Genomic DNA, 20490 nt, shown 5'->3' with positions numbered 1-20490 from the left:
CTTCCACCCTGTGTCAGATCCTGCGTGTGTGCCTGTAAGCCCATGAGCCGATGCAGATGATTAAAGAAAGCGAGCTAGGGAATGACTTGAGGCTAGCTTTGGTTTGCTATCTTCAGCGTGAGTAGGTACTAGATTTCCACTGTGTCCCTTCAAGGGCATTTGTTTGTGAGGCTCAGAGCTAATGAGCCCACGAGGGCCTCCCTGAGAGCTCCTGACTTGGGCTGAGTGAACATGGATCCCTAAGTGTCTGTCTTGGTGCTCTCCTGGCTTATCTCTTACAATTATGCCTTTTCTAAAGCTTCCATCAGCGTACATAGGGAACAAAGGTGTCAGTCCACTTTGTGTTTTCAGATTGAACTTTTAATGCTAGCAGACTCTTAACCTCACCAGAAGCCCAGTGATTATTTTTGTAAATGGAGAAAGAACAAAACATTGGCAGACGTGTTAATAACAGTTGGCAAAATGAAGTGGCAGGAAGACAGAATGGGTAAAAGCATCTATCCCAGCTCTGGGGTTTATATGTACAGCCCCAAAATAAACCAACAGCCTCCAAGTTATTTTGGAGTCTCAAGACTCAAGTTGCCAAATACCCCAGATTCTAATTGTCTTAATGAGAGAAGCTGGGGCTTTGCCATCATTTTAAAATAAAAAGAACTGGGACCTTGAACTGTAGACTCAGGGCTGTGGCTTTTTAGACACCCTGAGTATTGCCAATGTTTTGACCATCAAAACAGCGCTCTCCTTTAATAACATTTGCTTAATGCTTTAATTAATTAACACTTAACCTTCTCTCTCCCTTTTCAACCCTTTTCTCCTCCCTTCACTATATTCCCACATAACTTTAAAAAAAAAATTAAAACTCAATACCAAAGCAGGCAATGCATGTGTGGCTATGCCTCACAAAATAGGTCGGATTATTGAAGGGAGTCCTGCTGACCGCTGTGGCAAGCTGAAAGTAGGAGACCGGATCTTGGCAGTAAATGGATGCTCCATCACCAACAAATCCCATTCTGACATTGTCAACCTAATCAAAGAAGCGGGCAACACAGTGACTCTCCGCATCATCCCCGGGGATGGTAAAGTATACCTACCTCTGTCTCTCTCCCCCTTCCCTTCCTCCCTCTTATCTTCCCCCACTAGTGTTCGTGTGTAACCGAACATTTGATTTTGCTGTAGAGGCAACTTTATCCATCCCTAACTGAACATGCCTATCAGATGGACCAGAGCCAATGTTACTAAACTCCTGCTCACTCTCTGACTTAATTAACCCTCTAGCCCTGTCATCCCACCCTAATGCACATGGAAAAAAAAATTCAGAAAATCTCTCCAGCATTCTCCGTTTGTTTTCTCCCTTGCTCTTCTTGTCTTCAGAGCTAAAAAAAAAAAAAAAAAAAAAAAAAAAAAAAAAAAAAAAAACCTCGACTATGGGTAGTAATAACAGAATGATAGTATAGCTGAAAGTTTTGGGGTTTTTTTAATGTTTTTTTTTAACAGTCACTGAAATGTGACATCACAAAACCTAGCTAACAGCAATGCATAGCCAAGACTGTTTTGTCAAAAAAGAAACATATCAATACTTTTGATTTAATGAACAGTTCCCTTTTAAATTTAAAACTACTAAATTTAAAACTAGGCACAATTAAAATTGCGTATTCTCAGAACAGAGAACTTTCCTTCCCTACAAAATACCCTTTGCCAATTATGGTTTGTATATAACTTAGATATGGATGTCTATATTCTTGACAGATTATGTACATTAAACTTGAAGTACCCTTGTTTACTTGGGCCGTTCCTTATGTTTGGTTCTTTGTACATCAATGGCAGTTCTGCATTAAGCTATTTCTGCAGTGTGTACAGTGTCCTCTTATGGATGAAGGCTTAGGATGTTCCTAAACATCCCACAGTACACAGAACAGACCCCACAGTAAAAAGTCACTTAGTATAAATAAAAAAAAAAAAACAGTGTTCATATTTACAAGAATGAAGTCGATGTGCTGGTATTGGTAAGGGTTGGTTGCTTGTACACTTAAAGTGTGAGCATTGAGCTTAGTAAGCCAGCTTTATATTAGGAAGAAACTAACACTTATCCAAAAACATTTAGTTGGTTTCCCCCCATCATTTCCATACATGTTATAAAATAAGTTACATTCTAAAATGTGTGTTTCCCAAGATGAGAAACACTATGCCATAGATCTAGAAAGTCTGACATTTTATTTCAAATGAATATTCTATATGTCAATTGGTAGAAAGTGATATGTATGATTAAAAAGTTGAGTGGCAGAGCTGGAGCTTTTCAGTAAATTTAAAACTAGACACAATTTAAAAATTGCATATTCTCAGAATAGAGAACTTATGAAGGACAACATATAGCTCCATAAGTGATCGTGTGTGCCACCTTCTTTAATTTAAATGCATGGTTTGTAATTTACCGTCTGATGCAAGGACCATTTCACTAATTTGCCCCTCTGGAAGGTTACCACAATTTGCAAAATTGATCGCAAAATGGCAGAGCCTAGATTCCAAATGGAGTACATAAGGAAGCCAGACAAAGAGAGGGGAAATGAGCCAAGAAGTAGCATAGAAATAGGTTTACATGTCATAGAGAGATCTTAGTACAAACCCAAAGAACTGGGCACAGGAAGTGACTTAGTGGCTCCTCTCTGGGCAGTCAAGATGTGAGAAGGAAAATGCCTCAGACAGGAGGAGGAACCCCTTAAAACAAGTGCCTAGAGAAAGTGTGAAGTCAGGAATGGCAACTATACTACAGCGTGTAAACTGAGAATCAACTTAATTAAATAACATACAATATACCTTTTAAAAACCTGAACACCAAATACACACACACACACACGCACACACGCATTCCACTAATAACTGGCAGTTTAAAGGCCTTTTAAAAACTAATACTTATCTCCTACTTTGATTAGAAGATAGTAAACAAAGTTGATACAAATATAGTATGATTGGTTGATTTTTTTTTTAAGGCAGAATGGATTCTCTAAGGATGTGATTTTTATCTATGGAGTTTCAGGAAAGCATTGCCATGATAGTAAAACTCTCAGCCAGAGACTTAAGTGACTGTGTCAGGTGCTGGGTGAAGGCAGTCACACCTGGCGGGAAGAATGTGTGATGTTCCTGCATTAAAAGGTCTGAAACTAGAGCTTGAGACAAGGGAGTTAGATTCCAGAGAATTTTGCAAGTATATAAAAAAGAGTAGCCATTACTGTGTGATGGGGAGAAAACTTAGTGGTTCCATTTCTTCTGTATGTAGTTTGTAGGACAGGTTTATGGGGTGAAGTGGGGGCTCTTCAGGCTAGGGAACTCTGGTCTCTTTCAGATGTTTCATTTGAATGTTCACTAGCCCGAAGGCCCATTATTTTACAGCACCTACAAAGAGGCTGAAGTTCCTAACCACAGAATGACCACTGATCCTGATTTTTTTGATTTGGGTAATGCTTAAAAGCATCCCCTGAAAACACATCTTTGGTTTTGTTAGTCTATTTCTTTTGTTGCAGACAAGGTCTCACAGTGTAGCCTAGGCTGTCTTCAGCATGAGATCTACCTGCTTCAGCTTCTTGAGTGCTGGGATTACAGACATGAGCCATCACTCTAGACAATTGTTCAGTTCCTGCTGCCTCTGTTCCTGTCATTAGATACCTCATTCTTTCTCTAGTCTCTCTGACTCTATTTTCTCTCTTTCTCCTCTGTCCAGTAAACCTCTAGAACATTGCCTTTATCTTCATAGATCTATATAGACCAACACCCCTTTCCTCTTTGTCTTCTCTATGGTAGTTATCAAGATAGGAAGTTGAGTAGAAGGGCTTCTGCCACAGTGTCTGAGCAGGGGTTACTAAATATATAATGACAGCCCAGAAAGACCCAGAAGAGAGCTAACCATACTGAATCTGAGCTTGAATTTTCAGAATCAAAGCGTATTTGTATTGCATAGAAATGCCTGTTTAAGTGGGAGTAAGACTTTAATCAGGCAAAGTAGAACTTGACTGAGCTTAGCTAATTTGGATTTAGGTTCCAGATAATAAAAATATGTATGTGCTTAAAATGTAACTAATATTTCATTTCACTGCTATTCAAAGTATTTACTTATAGATAAGACAGAGATGAGCAGTAGAGTCTGTTGCTTCCTTGGGAGAAGAAAAAAAACAGTAAAAAGCTCCCAACAGCTTTCATGTATACATGGGATTCGGGTTTTACAATGTATTCAGATACTTGTTACATATTAACATGTTAGCATATTTAACATGTTAGCATGTTAAAGTATTAGGAAAAAAACATTGTATCCTTTGTTGACTTGCTTGGCTTTTCACTTTTCGGTGTATATTTCATGAGAGAAGATAAGAATATTAGCATTATTAGCATGGGAGTGAAGTTAGTATGGTAACCACTTGTCATGGAGGGAAATTGAAAACCAAGGTAGATGCTCCTGTCAGAAGAACAAAGGCCCTGGCTTAGCATAGCCCTCTACCGTGCCTAGAGAACTAGGATTTGTTCTTTTAAGATGTGTGATTGCTTTGAAAACTGAGGATCATCCATCTTCATTCCCCAGGGGGAGTGAAAGTAGATGTAGATGCTGTTTAATGAAGGAGATAGGCACCCTCTAGATTTTGTCATTGAAATGCTCAATCTGCTCATTACCTGAGAGCAGTGACAGTCATATGCAGTATGACACTCCCTCATACCGTTGCCGTTAGAGGACAGGGAAACCCGTGCTCCTGTGTCTGCCCTTTGGTATGTTTCTGTCACGTGTCGGGGCTAGGGCCATAGTATATTTTTGATGATGGTCTGTATCTCTGTATCTGAAGGTCGGGCAGTGTTTCGGTAGATGTAATCTTGATTTAATTCCAAATGAAGACTTAAATGTTTATGGAGAATAAGTATAACTTTATTGATGTTATAAAAGCGTACTGGAAATCAAGCCTATTTAAACTATTTTGGTGCTCTGAAGATGGCCCATAAAATTCAATAGGCACCACAGGCTATGTTATATGTTACGTAATCACTGATGGTCTTTAGTGAAGTTACTGGTATTCATGGAATAAAATTAAAGTATTGCTTATTTGAAAGGAGTGCACCAATTGGGTTTGGTTTTCTTGATAAATATAATTCCCGTATAAAACAAATAAGTTTGAAAATGAACTGTGAGGCATGCAAGCCTTGGGTTCAATTCCCACCATCTCCTTTTGCTTCCTGGAAGACCTTGAACATATTCTTTACATTTCAGTGCCTCAAATCCACATCTGTAAAGCAGACATTCATTGAGCCAGCCTGTTATATGGCAGGTGATTATCATATTTAATGGTGATTATCATAGCGAATCTACAAGGTACAGTGTTTGATTTGCACACTGTAAACTAAATAGTAACACAAACAATGGGATGAGGAAAACTCATTAGACTCGAAGCAGCGTATTAGGTGTTAATGTGTTTTAAATGCTCAACGTTAAGCTTCAGCACCCAAACCGTTTGCACTGGGAGACGTTGCAAGTGAAGAATCAAAGGAAAATTATCGATGACATTCTATTTATATGTGTAGTGCATGATCATCATGTGCCATCAAACCATGAAAACACCAGAAATAGAAAATCTGCTTGACAATAGGATTGGATGTGCCCAGAAAACACTAGCGATTAACAACGCACAAACATTCTAAAGGAATTTATTCAGCAATTATAATCACTTTAACTACAAGAAAACATTCTTTTTGTTTTCCAAATAATGAATTCACTATGACCAAAGCATTCTCATAATTTCCCGGATAATCGTTATGCAATGAACAATAATGAGCAATATCAAGGTGTTCAGACACCAATGTCCATGGTCATAAGTATTCCCATGAGTCATACTGACAGGAAGTACTATCCCTGTGTATCCCTGTGTCTTCTACTGACACAGTGAATTTGTGTTATGTAATATCAGACTTATCACTATGGTTCTCCAGGTTAGCTGCCCTGGTATGGAAGTGATGTAAATGAGCGAGTTAGTGTTCCTCAGTCTCCTAATAACAGTAATTAAAATTCACCAACACACTCTTAAAACAACGGCACTAATAAGTTAATACCCCACACATTCTAATCATTTTGACTAATATTTATGTGTCAGGCACCATCCTATTTTTTAATTATAATCATTGCATCAGTTTCCTTAGAGACTGCAGTTTCCTTAGAGACTTGTGTTCCTCTCATGCAGGGAGAGAACTGAGGCAGCATGTGCTTACGTCATTTTGTTTAAAACCTATCCAGTAAGCTGCAGAGCATAGGATGCAGAACATGATAGTGGGACTCTGCAGTCTGACCTTGCAACCACTGGGAAGTACTCCTGCAAGCTAATATGAATACCACCTCCCCACTCAGAGGACACAGAGCACATGTCACCATTCCAGACAGAGAACAGCCTAGGAGATGCTCCTAGACACATTCCCCTTTGTTTCACATGCCAGTTCCTTCTTGGCCATACACTCTTTCCCTGCTAGCTACAAAGATATTTGATAAGGACAGATTACAGGGAACACTGTCCTGCAATGTGACTAGGATAGAGAAGCAATTCTCTGGATCCAGTTAGAGTCTGTGCTTTGGCTGTAAGAGTAATAGGCTTTGGGGTATACTAGAGAAACTGTAAAAAAAATCATATTAAACTTTGTCATTTTGCAGAGACTTGAAACAACTTCCAGAAGCTCCCTTAGAAAATAATAAGAGTTTTTACTAGAAGCGAGGCCCAAAGGTGGACTAGATGTGCACTGGGCACTCACTGTGTATGTACCAGGCAGTCTAAGAAACATTTCTATCTCTTCATCCACAAGACAGGATAGAGCTCCTTTTACCAAATAAGAAAAATAAGGCCTATACCAAAATGAGGGGGGAAGCAATGATCTGAATGACAAAAATTAAAGCACTAGGAAGGTACGAGCTTAGTCCATGCTAAGGAATGGAAATTGAAGACAGACCACCATCATTTGAGATAAATGGGTTGTCTTTTGTTCCAGAAATGCAGTGGAGAAAGATATATTCCAGGTTTCTAGGTTTAGAATACTTAAAACATTTTCCCATAGAAACGTTCTTGCACTTGGTGGATAGATATTTGCATTCTGCAAATGCTAAGCTGCTTCCTATGAACCATGGCTTGTGGGAACTTCGAGTTCCTAAGGTGCTTCATGAATTAAGTGGACATTTACAGGCTAATACTAGAAAACCACAACCACAGTTAGTACTTACCTGATTAGAAAGCATTCAGAGTCAGTTTAAAAATAAATACTGAGAGTAAGACTCACTGGCTCATGGTTGGCTGCTACCTAGCTTGATCTAAATAGAGAAATAGATGACGAATAATGATTAGTAAATAGAGAATGATTAGCCATTGCTAACAAGTGATTAGATTTTACATTTGCGTGGGTGTGCAGAACAGGGTTTACATTCATGAGTATTTTCAGATTCCGAACCTCCAGCCTTCTAAAGATTAATGAAGTTGCTTTTGAATTTGATTAGTGGAGAAGAAAGTCAATTTGCGTATGAATATAATTGTATTCATTACATTAAGGTGGCTTCATGATTTATATGGCTTATATTTATAAACACTGGTTATTCTAATGCAAGTTTTAAAATGAATCTTTCCTGAGAGATACTAAGTGAGGTTTGTCAAGAGTCCCATCGTCTTTGCCGAGTCCCATCTTTGCAGTTGGGCTTCTATTAAAGGAATGGGGAAGAAAGCAGATATTACTTTACTTATATGTGTTTAACAAGATGGTACAGCATTTCTGGTTTTAGTATTCACATGAGGAAATCAAGCAGACTCAATCAAATATAGCTGGTAAATTGCAAGAAATGTTAGCAAAGCCATTTATCATCACCCTGTAAAATTCTTGGAACTTCAATGTGGTGTAGTATTTTGATGGTTCCTGCCTTCTTCCTTCAGTGTCAGGACAGGAGTGACATATCTCTTTGAGTAACATTGTGGGGAACATGTCTGGTGGGGAAGAGAATCCTGCAATAGATGCAGTCCTCAGGAAGGTTCATCACCCACGGAATTGTTTAGAAATTTCAGTCAACTAATTGAAATGAAGAAGTCAGGATCTAGATTCAGGGTTTCTGCATGCCTCTCAGTTGGTAGATGTCTTCTCAAAGACCTTCATGTCTTTATGCTCTGCCCTACAGAGTCCTCAAATGCCACACTGCTGACTAATGCAGAGAAGATTGCCACCATCACCACCACTCATGCCCCCTCTCAGCAGGGGACCCAGGAAACAAGGTCAGATGTGGCTTAGGTTCTTTGTCATTGTCTGCATTGTTGAAGGGATAAAGTAGCTCCTGCCTGATGAACAGGCTTCTTTGATTTTTTTTTTTTCCTCTTGTTTTTCCTCTTGGGTTGCTGTTATATTTGTGTCTTTCATTTTGGCAGGACCACCACCAAACCAAAGCAGGATTCTCAGTTTGAGTTCAAAGGACCGCAGGCTGCACAGGTGAGGGGTGCTCCTCCTTTTTCTCTGAACCTCCTACTCATTTCCTTCCAACTTTCTGAAGCTGTTTTTACAAAAAAAAAAAAAAAAAAAAAAAGTATATATATTAAAAAACTCATATTTGAAAATAAACAATCTTTTTGTAAGGTGATTTAACCAGATGTACATGTACATATTTGATTGTCTAGGAAATGACGTTTTATTTTTACTGCCTTTGAAAATATTTCTGGGTCCTCTTTTCTAAGGGGGAAGAAAGAAAGGCTGTCACAAGACTCAGTGATCAGAGAAACAAGGCAGCTAGTGTCTTGCTTCTCATGGTTTTCAAAACCCTGTTACTGTCAAGAAAATGTCTTTTTATATAAGACATTTCTCTGGCTAGAATTTCAGATAAGACCCCTGGTGTGCATGTCCTGTCCTCAGGTTGGAAATGCCCAAATAACAGCCAATGGTGCAAATTTGAAAAGCATGGCAGATGCAAAGTTAATTTTTTTTTTTTTTACTGGCCTTCTTGAAGGCTTCAGTAGTTATTCATGATCATCCCCCAGACAGAATGGAAACGGGACTCTCATTTATAAAGGCTGACATTGGACACTGCTAGCATTTGTCAGGTATCAGGCATCTCACCACATCTCACCCAGCGGTTGGTCTTCTATAGTGAAAAATTTTCCTGCCTCAAACAGTAAACTGCAGTCTGACTGACCAAGTGCTGTAAATGCATGCGTGTGTTTAGGTGTGCTCATGAATGTTTACAAATTCAGGATTCCTAACACCTCAGATGAACAAGATTAATGAAGATGATTAATAAACAAGAATCGCTGAGTTGCAGATAGATCCTCTGCCTTTCCGCAAAGTCACTAAGAGGAAGGGGTGTGGATCTGAGTTCCCCCAAAATGATCGCGTTTAATGTCTTCAAATAGGAGCAAGATTTTTACACTGTGGAATTGGAAAGAGGAGCCAAGGGATTTGGCTTTAGTCTTCGAGGGGGGCGAGAGTATAATATGGATCTTTATGTCCTGCGCTTAGCAGAGGATGGTCCTGCAGAACGGTGTGGAAAGATGAGGGTAAGTATCGAGGAGGCCGGAGTCGTTGTAAGTACATCCTCTGTCTTCGTAACCTTCCCACAGCTTTCAGGATGGTGAATGGATGGCTCCTGCCTGAGATTTTTTTTTTCTAAAGCATACTTAGTTATAGCTACTAAGTTAGGTCGACCCCAGCATGGTGCCAGTTCCATCACACTGCCACTGAAAGTTGTTATAGGTGTGTCAAACTTTTCGAAATTGTCATTTCATCTATAAAGTTGATACACGTTTTGGGACCTCAAAATCAAGTTTTAAAAATTGTCAAAAATAAATTTCAGAAGTTTTGAGTAAGTTTACAGTTTGGCGTTGGTCCACATTTGTAGCTGTCTTCAGCCGTGTGTGCCCTCACGGTACAGGCTGGGCATACCTAGCCTGGGAATTTGAAAAGACACACATCTGAGGCCTTGTTCTCTCTTGCTATTTAATGTTTGTTACTATGGGTACACATTACCTTCCATGCAGATTAGATAACGGAGAAGAGGCAAATCATCTCATTTAAGTAAGTTACATAGCTCACAACACATAGGGAGCCACTGCAGTAAATGAAATCAGGGAAGGAAGAGAAGTGAGTTGGAAAGACAGACAGACAGACAGACAGACAGACAGACACACACACACACACAAAGCCAAAGTGAGGAACTTAATAGACTGTTTATACATGGTTTTCCTCTTTCAATCTGAAGTGTTTTTGTTGTTTCTATTTTTATATGTTATTCTGCTTCTTATGTGTATATGTATCTATAGATATGCATGTGGAGGTAATAACATGACTTGCAGGAGCCAATTCTCTCCACCTGCCATGTGGGTCCCTGGGATCAGATTCAGCTTGTTAGAGTCTGTCTCAGGAGCCATTGTCTGCTGATCCATCTCATTGGCCCCAGACTGAAGTTTTTAACAGTCTTTTCTTGACTGAGAAAGTAGAGCATAGTTTCAAGAATTAGAGAGCGAAAAATGATAAATATTTGGAAGAAACCATTTCTAATAGCATGAATTAGCATCATTATACAGTGGCACATAGCTCCAAAGACACTTTTATCCCATGCTCCCTTGAGCTTTGTAGGCATGAGGTTGTCTTCAGCTCCCCTGCAGTTGAAGACCAAGGTGCAGGGCCCTCATGGGCCGTATGATTACTTGGCAAATGTGACGTGTTTCCCAAAGCCAATTCTTTGCCTCTTCCTTTAGAATGTAAGCCACGATGGGAGTCAGAGTTGCCTAGTTTGTTCACTCTGCTTCTGCACAGTGCCTAGGTGAGACTGTGGTCTCTTAAGACTCCTCTGTGGATGGTTTTTCCTGAGCTCATTCTTGGGTTGTCTTCAGGATTTGGTGCCTATCAGCCTATAACTGGAGTCTTCTCTCCTTTTCCTATCGTGGAAGTCTTTAGTAATGTATTAGCCCAATTCCGGAACCAGATGACTACAGACTTTAGCCTGAAATGAGGAAGAACAGACTGTGTCTCACAAGGCTCACAGGTTTTAGTTCCTGTTTGGAAGGCAGAATGTTACAGCTGGGTGGAGGGATGTATGTGCACCAAAACTCCTTACCTCACAGGAGATAAGATGCAGGGAGAGAGGAGTCAGTGTCCCCGCATTCCCTTCAAGAACATGTTCTTCGGTACCTAACTTCCTTTCATTCAGCTACTCAGGGGCTGTAAGTCTTCATTCAACACGGGGCCTTAGGGGGATCACATTCACCACAGCAGGTACCCCATGACCTGCATCAGAGTGAGAGACTTAAAAAACAAATGAGAGTAAGAAAAAAGACAGGAGATAGAATTATTCTGTAAGCTATGCTTTGTGCTTCCTATAATTTCAGTTAACTCAGTCATTCTGGATTTCTGACGGGGTTGAAAACTTATAGTCTCAAAGCCAATCCTTGCTATTTACTTTGAGAGAAAATATTTGAGAGGATGGTTTTCAGCTGACATTCATTCTAAAGCCAAGAAAAAAAGCCAGGTTCAGAACTAAGTCTTTTATTTAGGATAGATGACAGAGGTTCTGGTTAGTCAATAAAATGATGGACTGGGTATTAGGTCTATCTTGCACCTTACTGACATAAATTGGTATAGTTATGCTCTAACTGTATTTTGAGAGAAAAGTTTTATTTTAACAGGAAGGGTGATATGTAGGAGGAGCTAAGGTGGGAGGAGTACAGAGAGGAAGAGGAGGAATAGGGAGAGGAGGAGGAGGAGCTAGGTGATGGGAGAGAGAAAGAGAGAGAGGGGCCAAACATGGAGGCAGATGTTCACATGTCTCCGCCAGTCAAAGATAGTTGATATATCTAGGTTGGGTATTAGGTTACACTTCTGATTGATATTGAGCATTACCAAACTTATAAAGCCTTTGGTTAACATTAAAAAAAATTGTATAAAAGCAAAAAGGAGAAGGGGGCATGGGATAGGGGTTTTCTAGGGAGGGGAAATGGGGAAAGGGGATTGCATCTGAAATGTAACTAAAATATCCAATAAAAAATAAATTAAAAACAAAAAACAAAAAATCACACATATAAAAAGAATTACTCTGTAACTAATTCCTTATCATATTTGTCATATTCTTTTGATTCGAAACAAGTCTCCAGTTCTAACCTCCATCCAGAGGTTAGAACAATCATCCAGATTGTTGGATGTTTACACAAGCATCCCTGCATAGAGAGGAGCGTCTCCATGGAAGCCATGCTGCTGTACCCTCCTCAGAAGCTCACGTTCTCCTTGAAGCTGTTTTGCTTCAGTTAGCACTTAGCATTATGTAATGTACTACTTGTATAGTATACCTATAATTGCCTTTCCCTCATTAGAATCTAACTGCCATGAAGGTTTAATATTTTCATGGCTACATCCTGAACAATAGGAAAGAGTCTGGAATATGCCTAATGTGTATTTGGAGAGTCCATGAGGAGGTTGAATTCTAAGTCAAAAGACTTGCAGAGCTTATGGAAACCTGGTGTGACCATTTCATTTCGTCTCTTACTTTGGCAGATTGGCGATGAAATTCTAGAGATCAATGGTGAGACCACCAAAAACATGAAACACTCTCGGGCCATAGAACTGATCAAGAATGGCGGCCGCAGAGTCCGTCTGTTTCTGCGGCGGGGAGACGGCTCCGTCCCAGAATATGGTGGGTCAAACTATGAAAACATCCCTTCCTTCCCTGGCATGACTCCATGAGTTTGTCTCCAGAACGGCAACAGGAAAGCCCTTTTTGTTTCCCTATTCACCAGTGTCTTACCAGCCTCTCGCACCATGTGGTTCTTTGCCTCGCTTGTTCTGAAATCTCTACACATTTCATCCTTTTGCTTGCTTACGTGGACTGGGGCGTGGCCTAAGACAAGATCTTGATAGCCCCCTTTCTGATAATCAGAGAGAACATCCTGTCTGGTCCAACCAAGAGCGAAGGAATGTTTGTTTGAACTGTGCCAAACTGTTTCTCAGATCCAATTGTTAGCACAAATGACTATACAGTCCTTTAAAGAAGCAGGTTTCCTGACTCACGTTGAGGCACAATATCTAGTTGGGTTTGTTTCTTTGTTTTTTCTCTGTTTTGTTTTTGTTTTGTTTTTGTTTTGTTGTTATTTAAGAGGCGTGAAGTTTTGAAATATTAGGGAGGGGGGCTTTGCTCACTTTGTTTGGACTCTGTTATTGACAGTTCTCTGTCCCCCTCAACTGGTCTTTTACCACAAATCAGACCACCTGAGCCCACACTATCAAACAAACAACAACAAACAAATGTTGATCTATTAGCCATATGTTTTTAAACGATAAAGGATGAAGTAGATTCCCAGTGCTCACCATGAGGGAAACATGTTACTATACCTTTCCTGTGAGGAAAGCCGGGTAAAATGTAGAGGTCCTCTGTCGTGTCTTTAAACATAGTTTGAGTAGACAGCAATGCTCTTTACCTAGCTTAGTGTTCTGATGGCAAAAATATTGTATATTGTGATAATTATGTTCTATTTATTTGAGATTCTTGTTTAAAATTAAAAAAAAAAAAAACAAAAAACAAAAAAAAAAGAAAAAAAAGGAAGCTATGCCCTAGATGTAGGGCTTTTTTTCCCAACCAAAGGTCTACAAAAGTTTCTATAGAAACTGTGATTGAAAGATCCCCATATACATTGGTCCCCTTTATTCGGGATTTCTCTGTTACTACCCTCTTTTCTGAACGTCTTTCTGCACAATTCCCAGATGCATTTTGGGCACAATGAAATACTCAATTCAGACATAGTTCAAGGAGGAGAAGGGTCCCTTTGCAGGGCAGCCTTCCCGGGTGTCGGACATTGGTACTGGTTCACTGTGTGAGGGTCTGAGATGAGGGGGAACCTTGATGACAACATCAGGTGCCATGGCTGCACACCATGCTTGACTTCTGACCGTTAGGTGTATTGATACCACTGAAACTGTGTAACATGTCTCCCTTTTCTGTCTTCCCTATGCTTCTGTTGGATGTGATACCTCATTTGAGAGTCATCGTCAGTAACCTGTGTATCTTCTCCAAACCTATGTCTGTTGCACTGAGGATGAAAATCCGACACTAACAAATGTTCTCTGGGCTAAAAATAAAGATCATTGAAATGAACGGTTTTCCACAAAGGGTTGAACATGCCGGGGTTGTGCTGCTGTAATGTCTCCATGCGTCATTTGGACTAAAGCTCTCTAATTCTATTGATTAGAGTTACAAATGGGTTATAATATGTTACGTTCCAATATTTTTCTGACTTGACTGGAACCTGCTTCTCTGTGAGGCTATTTTTGTAATGAGTTTTTTGTACTTAATTTAACTGCTGCGGTATTGGGGGGCGGGGGGGACTTGGTTCTTTTGTTGTTTACTGTTCATGCTCTCCTATGCCAGCCTGTCATTGTTCCAGTTGTTTGAGAAAAAAAAAAAAAAACACAAAACAAAACAAAAAAAAAAAAAAAAAAAAAAGATGCATTATCATCTGGGTTTTCGAGTCATCTTACGGCTGTCTAAAAACGTCATTTGCTCCAAATGCGGTCTCTGCAGCCTTGCGTGTTGCCTTAGACTGTCTGACTGGACAAATAAACTCTCTTTGCCCTATGTTAACAAATGAAGAATTTTTTTTTTCTTTCTTGTTATAGGGAATCTAAATGTTCAACTTTTTCTCTTTCTCTCTTTCTCCTTCTCTCTGACTGTTCTTGGTGCTGGGCCCTCCCTCCTCCAGCGATGATACCTCCTAATATCGCTGCATGTATGAGAAATGAAAAGCTCGGGGAGGCTTGCTTCTACCTTATGGGCCATAATCAAACTACGGTTTGTAGCTCGATCAATACTAGGTGTTTCTGTGCTGTGGCCTCATTTCCTCATTGCTTCTGCTTAGCTCTATTTTGATATGTTTGGCAATTCATTCTGAGCACCCTGCCTTCTTTGAATTGTAAGTACATGGCTGACCTGTTGAAGTGTTGCTCCCCCTTGTCCTGAGACGACAGGAAGGATCTAGGTTAGATTTGTGCTAGCTACCTGAGTGCTTCCCTCCCCCAAGTGTGCAGTGACATTGTCTTTGTCTAGTGGCTTATCTAGCATCTCCAGAGCAGGAACCTCATCCTGGTGCTCTCTCCTGGTGAGTAAGGCCTTGGCCACATAGGAACAAAAGATTCCCTGGCTGTCCAGGTGTCTCTCAACAAACTCCAGCCCAGGACCCAAATCCAGCTCACAGCCTATTTTTGCAAATAAGGCATTATTGGTACATAGCACACCCATTAAAAAAATTTTTTTTGCAATACAGGCAGAGTTAAAGAAAGATTGGTTGACCCCAGATAAGTGTTAGCTGCCCCCCACCAACACACACACACACACACACACATCAAAAAAGAAAAGTGGTGAGGACCCATGCCCTAAGCTACATTTCTGCCTTTGTTAAGCTTATTCTGGGTTTGGGGAGATCCTTCATGAGACAGACCATTTTGTTACTGTCGGCCTGGCTATCTCACAGCGCGTTTTTAAAGCCCCATACCCCATGTTGCAGTCGTACAACATCTCAGGCACCTAAAACTTGATGGTTTTATCACTACAACAAAACATCCTGCTTTGCAAAGGCTCTCATAAATTCAAGATGCTGCCTTAAAGAGCTATAGTGTAGGATTGGATAGTTAAATGATAAATGGGACTTGTCATGGGCTGTCCAGCATTTAGATCTGTAGATTCCTGCCTGAAATAGAGGCAGCCCAGTGGCTTCATGGCTCTTTCCTCTCCCATCATGAAGAAAGGTCCTTTTAAACTTCATAATTTTATGAAGCCCTAACTAATTTCAAATGTGCACCTAACAACTTATCCCCCTTGCTTTTATCTGGCAGAAAGCTCTTTTAAATACAGTTTCTTGGTTTTTTTTTTTTTTTTTTAATTGAAAGTAGACAAAATAGTTAAATGTAAAAGCAGTAGTTTAATGGACCTTCAAGCAGGTGTCCCATTTAACAGTTAACATCTGCCCTATGCGTTGTCTAGATAACCCCTTTTTCCGATACCCTGAATCAGTTTTTAAAGTAGAATTATGTTTTTCATATAATATAACATCTCCTCCAGGGATTGTCCTTGCTGTTAGATCACCACCCAGATAAACCAGCGACTATTTCTAACCCTAGGAAAGCTTTGCTTGTGCCCATCCAGGTCTGTGTCCTAGGTTCATTTTAAACAGAACACGTATTCTTCAAATAAAAAAGAGTATCAGAAGGAAACAGAAGAAAGGCGGAGGTGGGAAAAGGACTGATGGGTGGCCAGGAAGAGCAGGCATGGGTCAGGTGGAGCAGTTCCGGTACCTCTAGACAGACTCCTGCAGTTCTCCCTTTAAACGTTAAAACCATTTATAATTTCTCTGACCATCTGTCTTCGGGGCGTGGGGAATAGTGAGCTAGATGTTGAAAACCACAGTGCTAGTTTTTAATCCTGACTAGTTGCAGTAATAAATTAACCAAGATTCAGTTGGCTTTGATTGACTGACTGCTTTAACAGTTGTTTGTTTGTTGTGACTAATGAGTCAAGTGTGGGAGGGAACTGGGCCAGGAGCCGCAGGTCCTTCTTGTTAAACTGTTCTTCTTTCTCTCCCTCACAGACCCCAGCAGCGACAGGAACGGTCCCTCCGCCGCCGGTGCACAAGGTGTTCCGGAAGTGAGGCCGGGGCCGCCAGACCACAGACCATATCCAGCCTTGGAGTCCAGTTACCCACCCGATCTTCACAAATCATCACAACATGCCGAAAAGCGAGCACACGCGAAGGATCCAAAAGGCAACAGAGAGCACAGTAAACAACCCAACGAACATCACACCTGGAATGGAACTTCTAGAAAACCCGACAGTGGGGCATGCCGGCCCAAAGACCGGCCACCCGACGCATGGAGAGAGGTGCAGCCAGAGCGGACAGCCACCAATGGCCCAAAGAGGAGGTCTCCAGAGAAGCGCAGGGAAGGCACCCGCAGCGCTGACAACACTTTGGAAAGAAGGGAGAAGCATGAGAAGAGAAGAGAGATGTCTCCTGACAGGAAGCGAGAGCGGTCACCCACCCGAAGAAAAGACAGCTCCCCAAGCCGCCGGCGAAGGTCCCTTGAAAGACTCCTGGATCAAAGACGGTCCCCAGAGCGCAGAAGAGGGGGCTCGCCTGAGAGGAGAGCCAAATCCACCGACAGGAGGAGGGCCAGGTCCCCTGAGCGCAGGCGAGAGCGGTCACTGGACAAAAGGAACCGGGACGACAAGGTTGGCCACCGAGAGAGAGAGGAGGCTGGTCTGAAGCTGGAAGCAGGGAGAAGCCCCAGAAATCCCCCAGAGCAGAGAAGGCGGCCTTACAAAGAATGTAGCACCGACCTCAGCATCTGAGACTCATAGAATTGCAACCTTTACCGTGTCAAAGGTTCTAAGAGGAAGGTCGCAAAATGTAGTTTCTTACCTGAGGAAGCATCTGACGCCTGATAGTCCTAAGAATAGTAACAGACATTTTATGCATCTGAAATCTTATAAGGAAAAAATATATATGAAAAGTCTTGTGCCTGATGTATAATATTAAAGAAAGTATTTTTAAATGCATACCTTTTTTTTTTTTTTTTTTTTTTTGAAAATTATTTGCCAAAATACTGGCCCAAAGGGATATACATTTTGTTTCTTCACAAGCTATAGAGTTGTTCCTTCCTTGGGGCAAGCTCTTTCTCTCCTAGATAAACGGGGCTGTTGGTCATGTAAATGCAATTCAATTCAACTCAATATAAACTGTTCCAAAGTGACGGAGTGCTGTACTGTAAACCCCCTGTTTTTCTGAAAAGCAGAACGCAAAAAAAGACAAACTCCTGCTTGTACAGACTGGGGATCTTTTAGGATGGATTAGGGTGGCCAGTGAGCCTAAAATTCATCAAGCTATGCGACAAGACTACTACTGCAAATGAAGGATATTTATGACCACAGTGCACAGCGCTAAGAAACCTTATGATCTTGAGTTATAGTTGGTATAGTCGAAGAACGGTTTGTGTTCTCCCTGGCCCAGGATGGTGCAGAAACAAGAAGGTTGGCTGCCACTAACCAAACCCAGCCTTAGCTCAGATGATCAGGTTCATCAGGCTCCACCACAGAGTACATCTCACCTGCAGCAGTGCCCGTTGAAAAGTGCCAGCCTCTGGCTGAAACAGACTAGCTCCTTCTGGGCTGTCTGATCCGGTATGAAGCTGAGTAGATAGAAGTAGGACCCCGTGCCTCTGGGATGAGGGAGATGTAAATGTCTCCACCCTGGGAGGAATCCCCTCCACCACTGGTTAGCATATGCCCCTGCTTGCCTTCTGCCCGGTGGGAGCGGAGGAGTAAACTCTGATGGAGGAAACCTCTGTCATGATATTTTACAAGTATTGGGGCCACATATTTCCAGAATAGTTGGTCATGCACTTTGAAACCATAATCTAAGTCGTAAGGACTGATCGAAACATGATGGCACCGGTGGGTCTTGATCCATCTGCTGGGAAATGACCCTGTCCCCTGTATTTGGGGACAGCAAAGGAAAATGTAATGTTTTGGGGTTTTTGTTTTTGTTTTTGTTTTTGTTTTTTTGTTAACATAGACCCATTTTCTGAAGCCTCAGAAGGTGTGGTTGGGTCAGCTGTAGCCCTGAGGTGTGGTTTAAATGGATTACTGCCTAGCTGAGCCAAAGTGTTTGCTTGTACCTGTTGGACCACTACAGCAAACCCTGCTGACAGAGCGTTTGTATTTCTGTAGTACTGTTTTACATTTTCCATTCAGACACAAAACTTTGCAAGTCAATCACTGTTGTTCCCGTGGTACTGTAATAAGGGAGGGGGCAAAAGAGAGAGAGAGAAAAAAAAAGCAAAACAAAAATAGAAAAGAAAACCAGCCAATCATTGTATGTAGAGTTTAAAAATTGTAATTAATAGAGCCTGTTTGGAAAAAAAAATAAAACAACTGTTGCCTTTTTTGTATAAAAGAGAATTTATGATAGAAGTCTAGCTGTGAGGAATGTGACATGTGTCTATATTTCTGAGTGTGAACAGATTGATTCTTGGGGATATACTTTATTGTAAACTAAAGCAGGTATGTAAAGTTGTTTTACAGTGGGACATTATATAAGTAATGGCTACAGCTTTAGTCTGTTGGGGCTCTCGGTTCTCCATGGAGAGGCTGCTCATGAATAATCAAGAATTCATTTGCATTCTCTGTTCTTCATTTATTTCTTGCTTAATGCTCTCTCTGTGTTGATGAAAAGCAATGTGTGGGCCAATCTTTTTATAAAACACTATGCACATATAAATATTACATTGTTCTTAGCTTTATTTGACTTAGGGTTTATATATAACATTACACTGAGTAGTTATAGTTATGTGGACATTTATCCAAGTTCTTTCTCTGAATCAAACACGATATACATGCTATAGCTAAAGGGGGCAGAGAGTCTGTGATTGCTACTTCTATTACTGGAGTTTTCCCTACAAATCAAACATTAACAATTTTATTAATGCTGAGGAAAATTCCTACTGAGTGGTGATGTTTATTTTATCCAGTCTCCTGAGAGCCAGCTTAGAGGTGTTGCTCTTGAGGCCCTGTGGCTAGGATTTTGCTCACTAGTTCTAGCACAGCCCATAATGTTAACTGATGGGTTCATTCTCTTGATCATGGTCTATGGGTTTTAAGCAAGTAAAAAAATAATAATAATAATCAAGGTTGATTTTTGGAGTGCATCCTGAAGTTAACATCACGATATCTGTCTTGGTTTAAGAAACAGTATAGGGCATTTAAAGTCAGTGCTACCCAACTGAGCCCGGCTTAGTGTATGAGGACTTTTGCTGTGACAATTTCACCTTAAATTCCATACATCAGATTGGGGTTGAAAGTATTGCACTGTACGGGAAGCTACATGTGCTAAGCTGAAACCTAGAATTCTCTTTAATCTACTGTAGCCTATATTGAAAACTGATTCTTCTGAGCTACTTCCCTAGCCTTTTATTTCCCATAAGAGGGCTGATGAGGGATGAATATCCTGTATGATTAAATCAAACAGTTAAAATTCTCCAGCCCCCATGGCACAACCAATGCCTGAAAGAATGTTCAGGGGGTAGGGGGAGTCAATAGCGTACTTGTATTTTTTAAGTTTCTTTTGTGAAAGATTTTTTAATGCATTTTTACTGTAAAAATACATGGAAGTGTATGCATTCCATAACCACTATTGCTTCTGGATTGGTATCTTTATTGTCTCCATGTGGTCTCAAATATATCAGAGTCAAGTAACTGCTTGAGGGCCCATGACTGCAACTCTTGAAATATCACTCTGTTGATGAAAGGTGTTCTTCACTATGGAAAAGTGCCTTGCTATTCAAAATGTAGCACATGACCTAACTGCCTCATGATTATCAGGGTGGCTTATTAGGAGTATACAATCTCAGATTCCCTCCAGACCTCCATAATCAAGCTGTGTACTTAGCAGGATCCTCTGCTAATTCATATGCTCATGAACTATAATCGCAGAC

At 40.7% G+C, this 20490-nt stretch overlaps 1 protein-coding gene across 5 annotated transcripts in view; it reads left to right on the top strand.

The window, feature by feature from the left end:
- The window catches only part of Magi1 (membrane associated guanylate kinase, WW and PDZ domain containing 1), a 593004-nt gene extending 572817 nt beyond the window's left edge, over positions 1–20187 (top strand). Inside the window, exons 19-25 of one of the 5 annotated variants that reach the window (XM_034511328.2) lie at positions 873–1076; positions 8162–8255; positions 8406–8466; positions 9381–9524; positions 12514–12652; positions 14712–14800; positions 16593–16747. In XM_034511328.2, coding sequence (XP_034367219.1) covers positions 873–1076; positions 8162–8255; positions 8406–8466; positions 9381–9524; positions 12514–12652; positions 14712–14800; positions 16593–16652 — 791 coding nt within the window. In that variant the 3' untranslated portion in view covers positions 16653–16747. Of the gene's footprint in view, positions 1–872; positions 1077–8161; positions 8256–8405; positions 8467–9380; positions 9525–12513; positions 14598–14711; positions 14801–16592 lie in introns of those variants that run through there. The other 4 variants (XM_076940143.1, XM_034511326.2, XM_076940144.1 and 1 more) reach the window with 4 other exon arrangements.
- The last annotated feature ends 303 nt before the right edge of the window (positions 20188–20490 follow it).

Source organism: Arvicanthis niloticus, chromosome 9 (genome assembly GCF_011762505.2).
Source record: "Arvicanthis niloticus isolate mArvNil1 chromosome 9, mArvNil1.pat.X, whole genome shotgun sequence".
In the NCBI taxonomy this organism is placed as follows: Eukaryota; Metazoa; Chordata; class Mammalia; order Rodentia; family Muridae; genus Arvicanthis; species Arvicanthis niloticus.
Note: the sequence above shows the minus strand (reverse complement) of the source record. Positions and strands in the feature narration are given on the sequence as shown.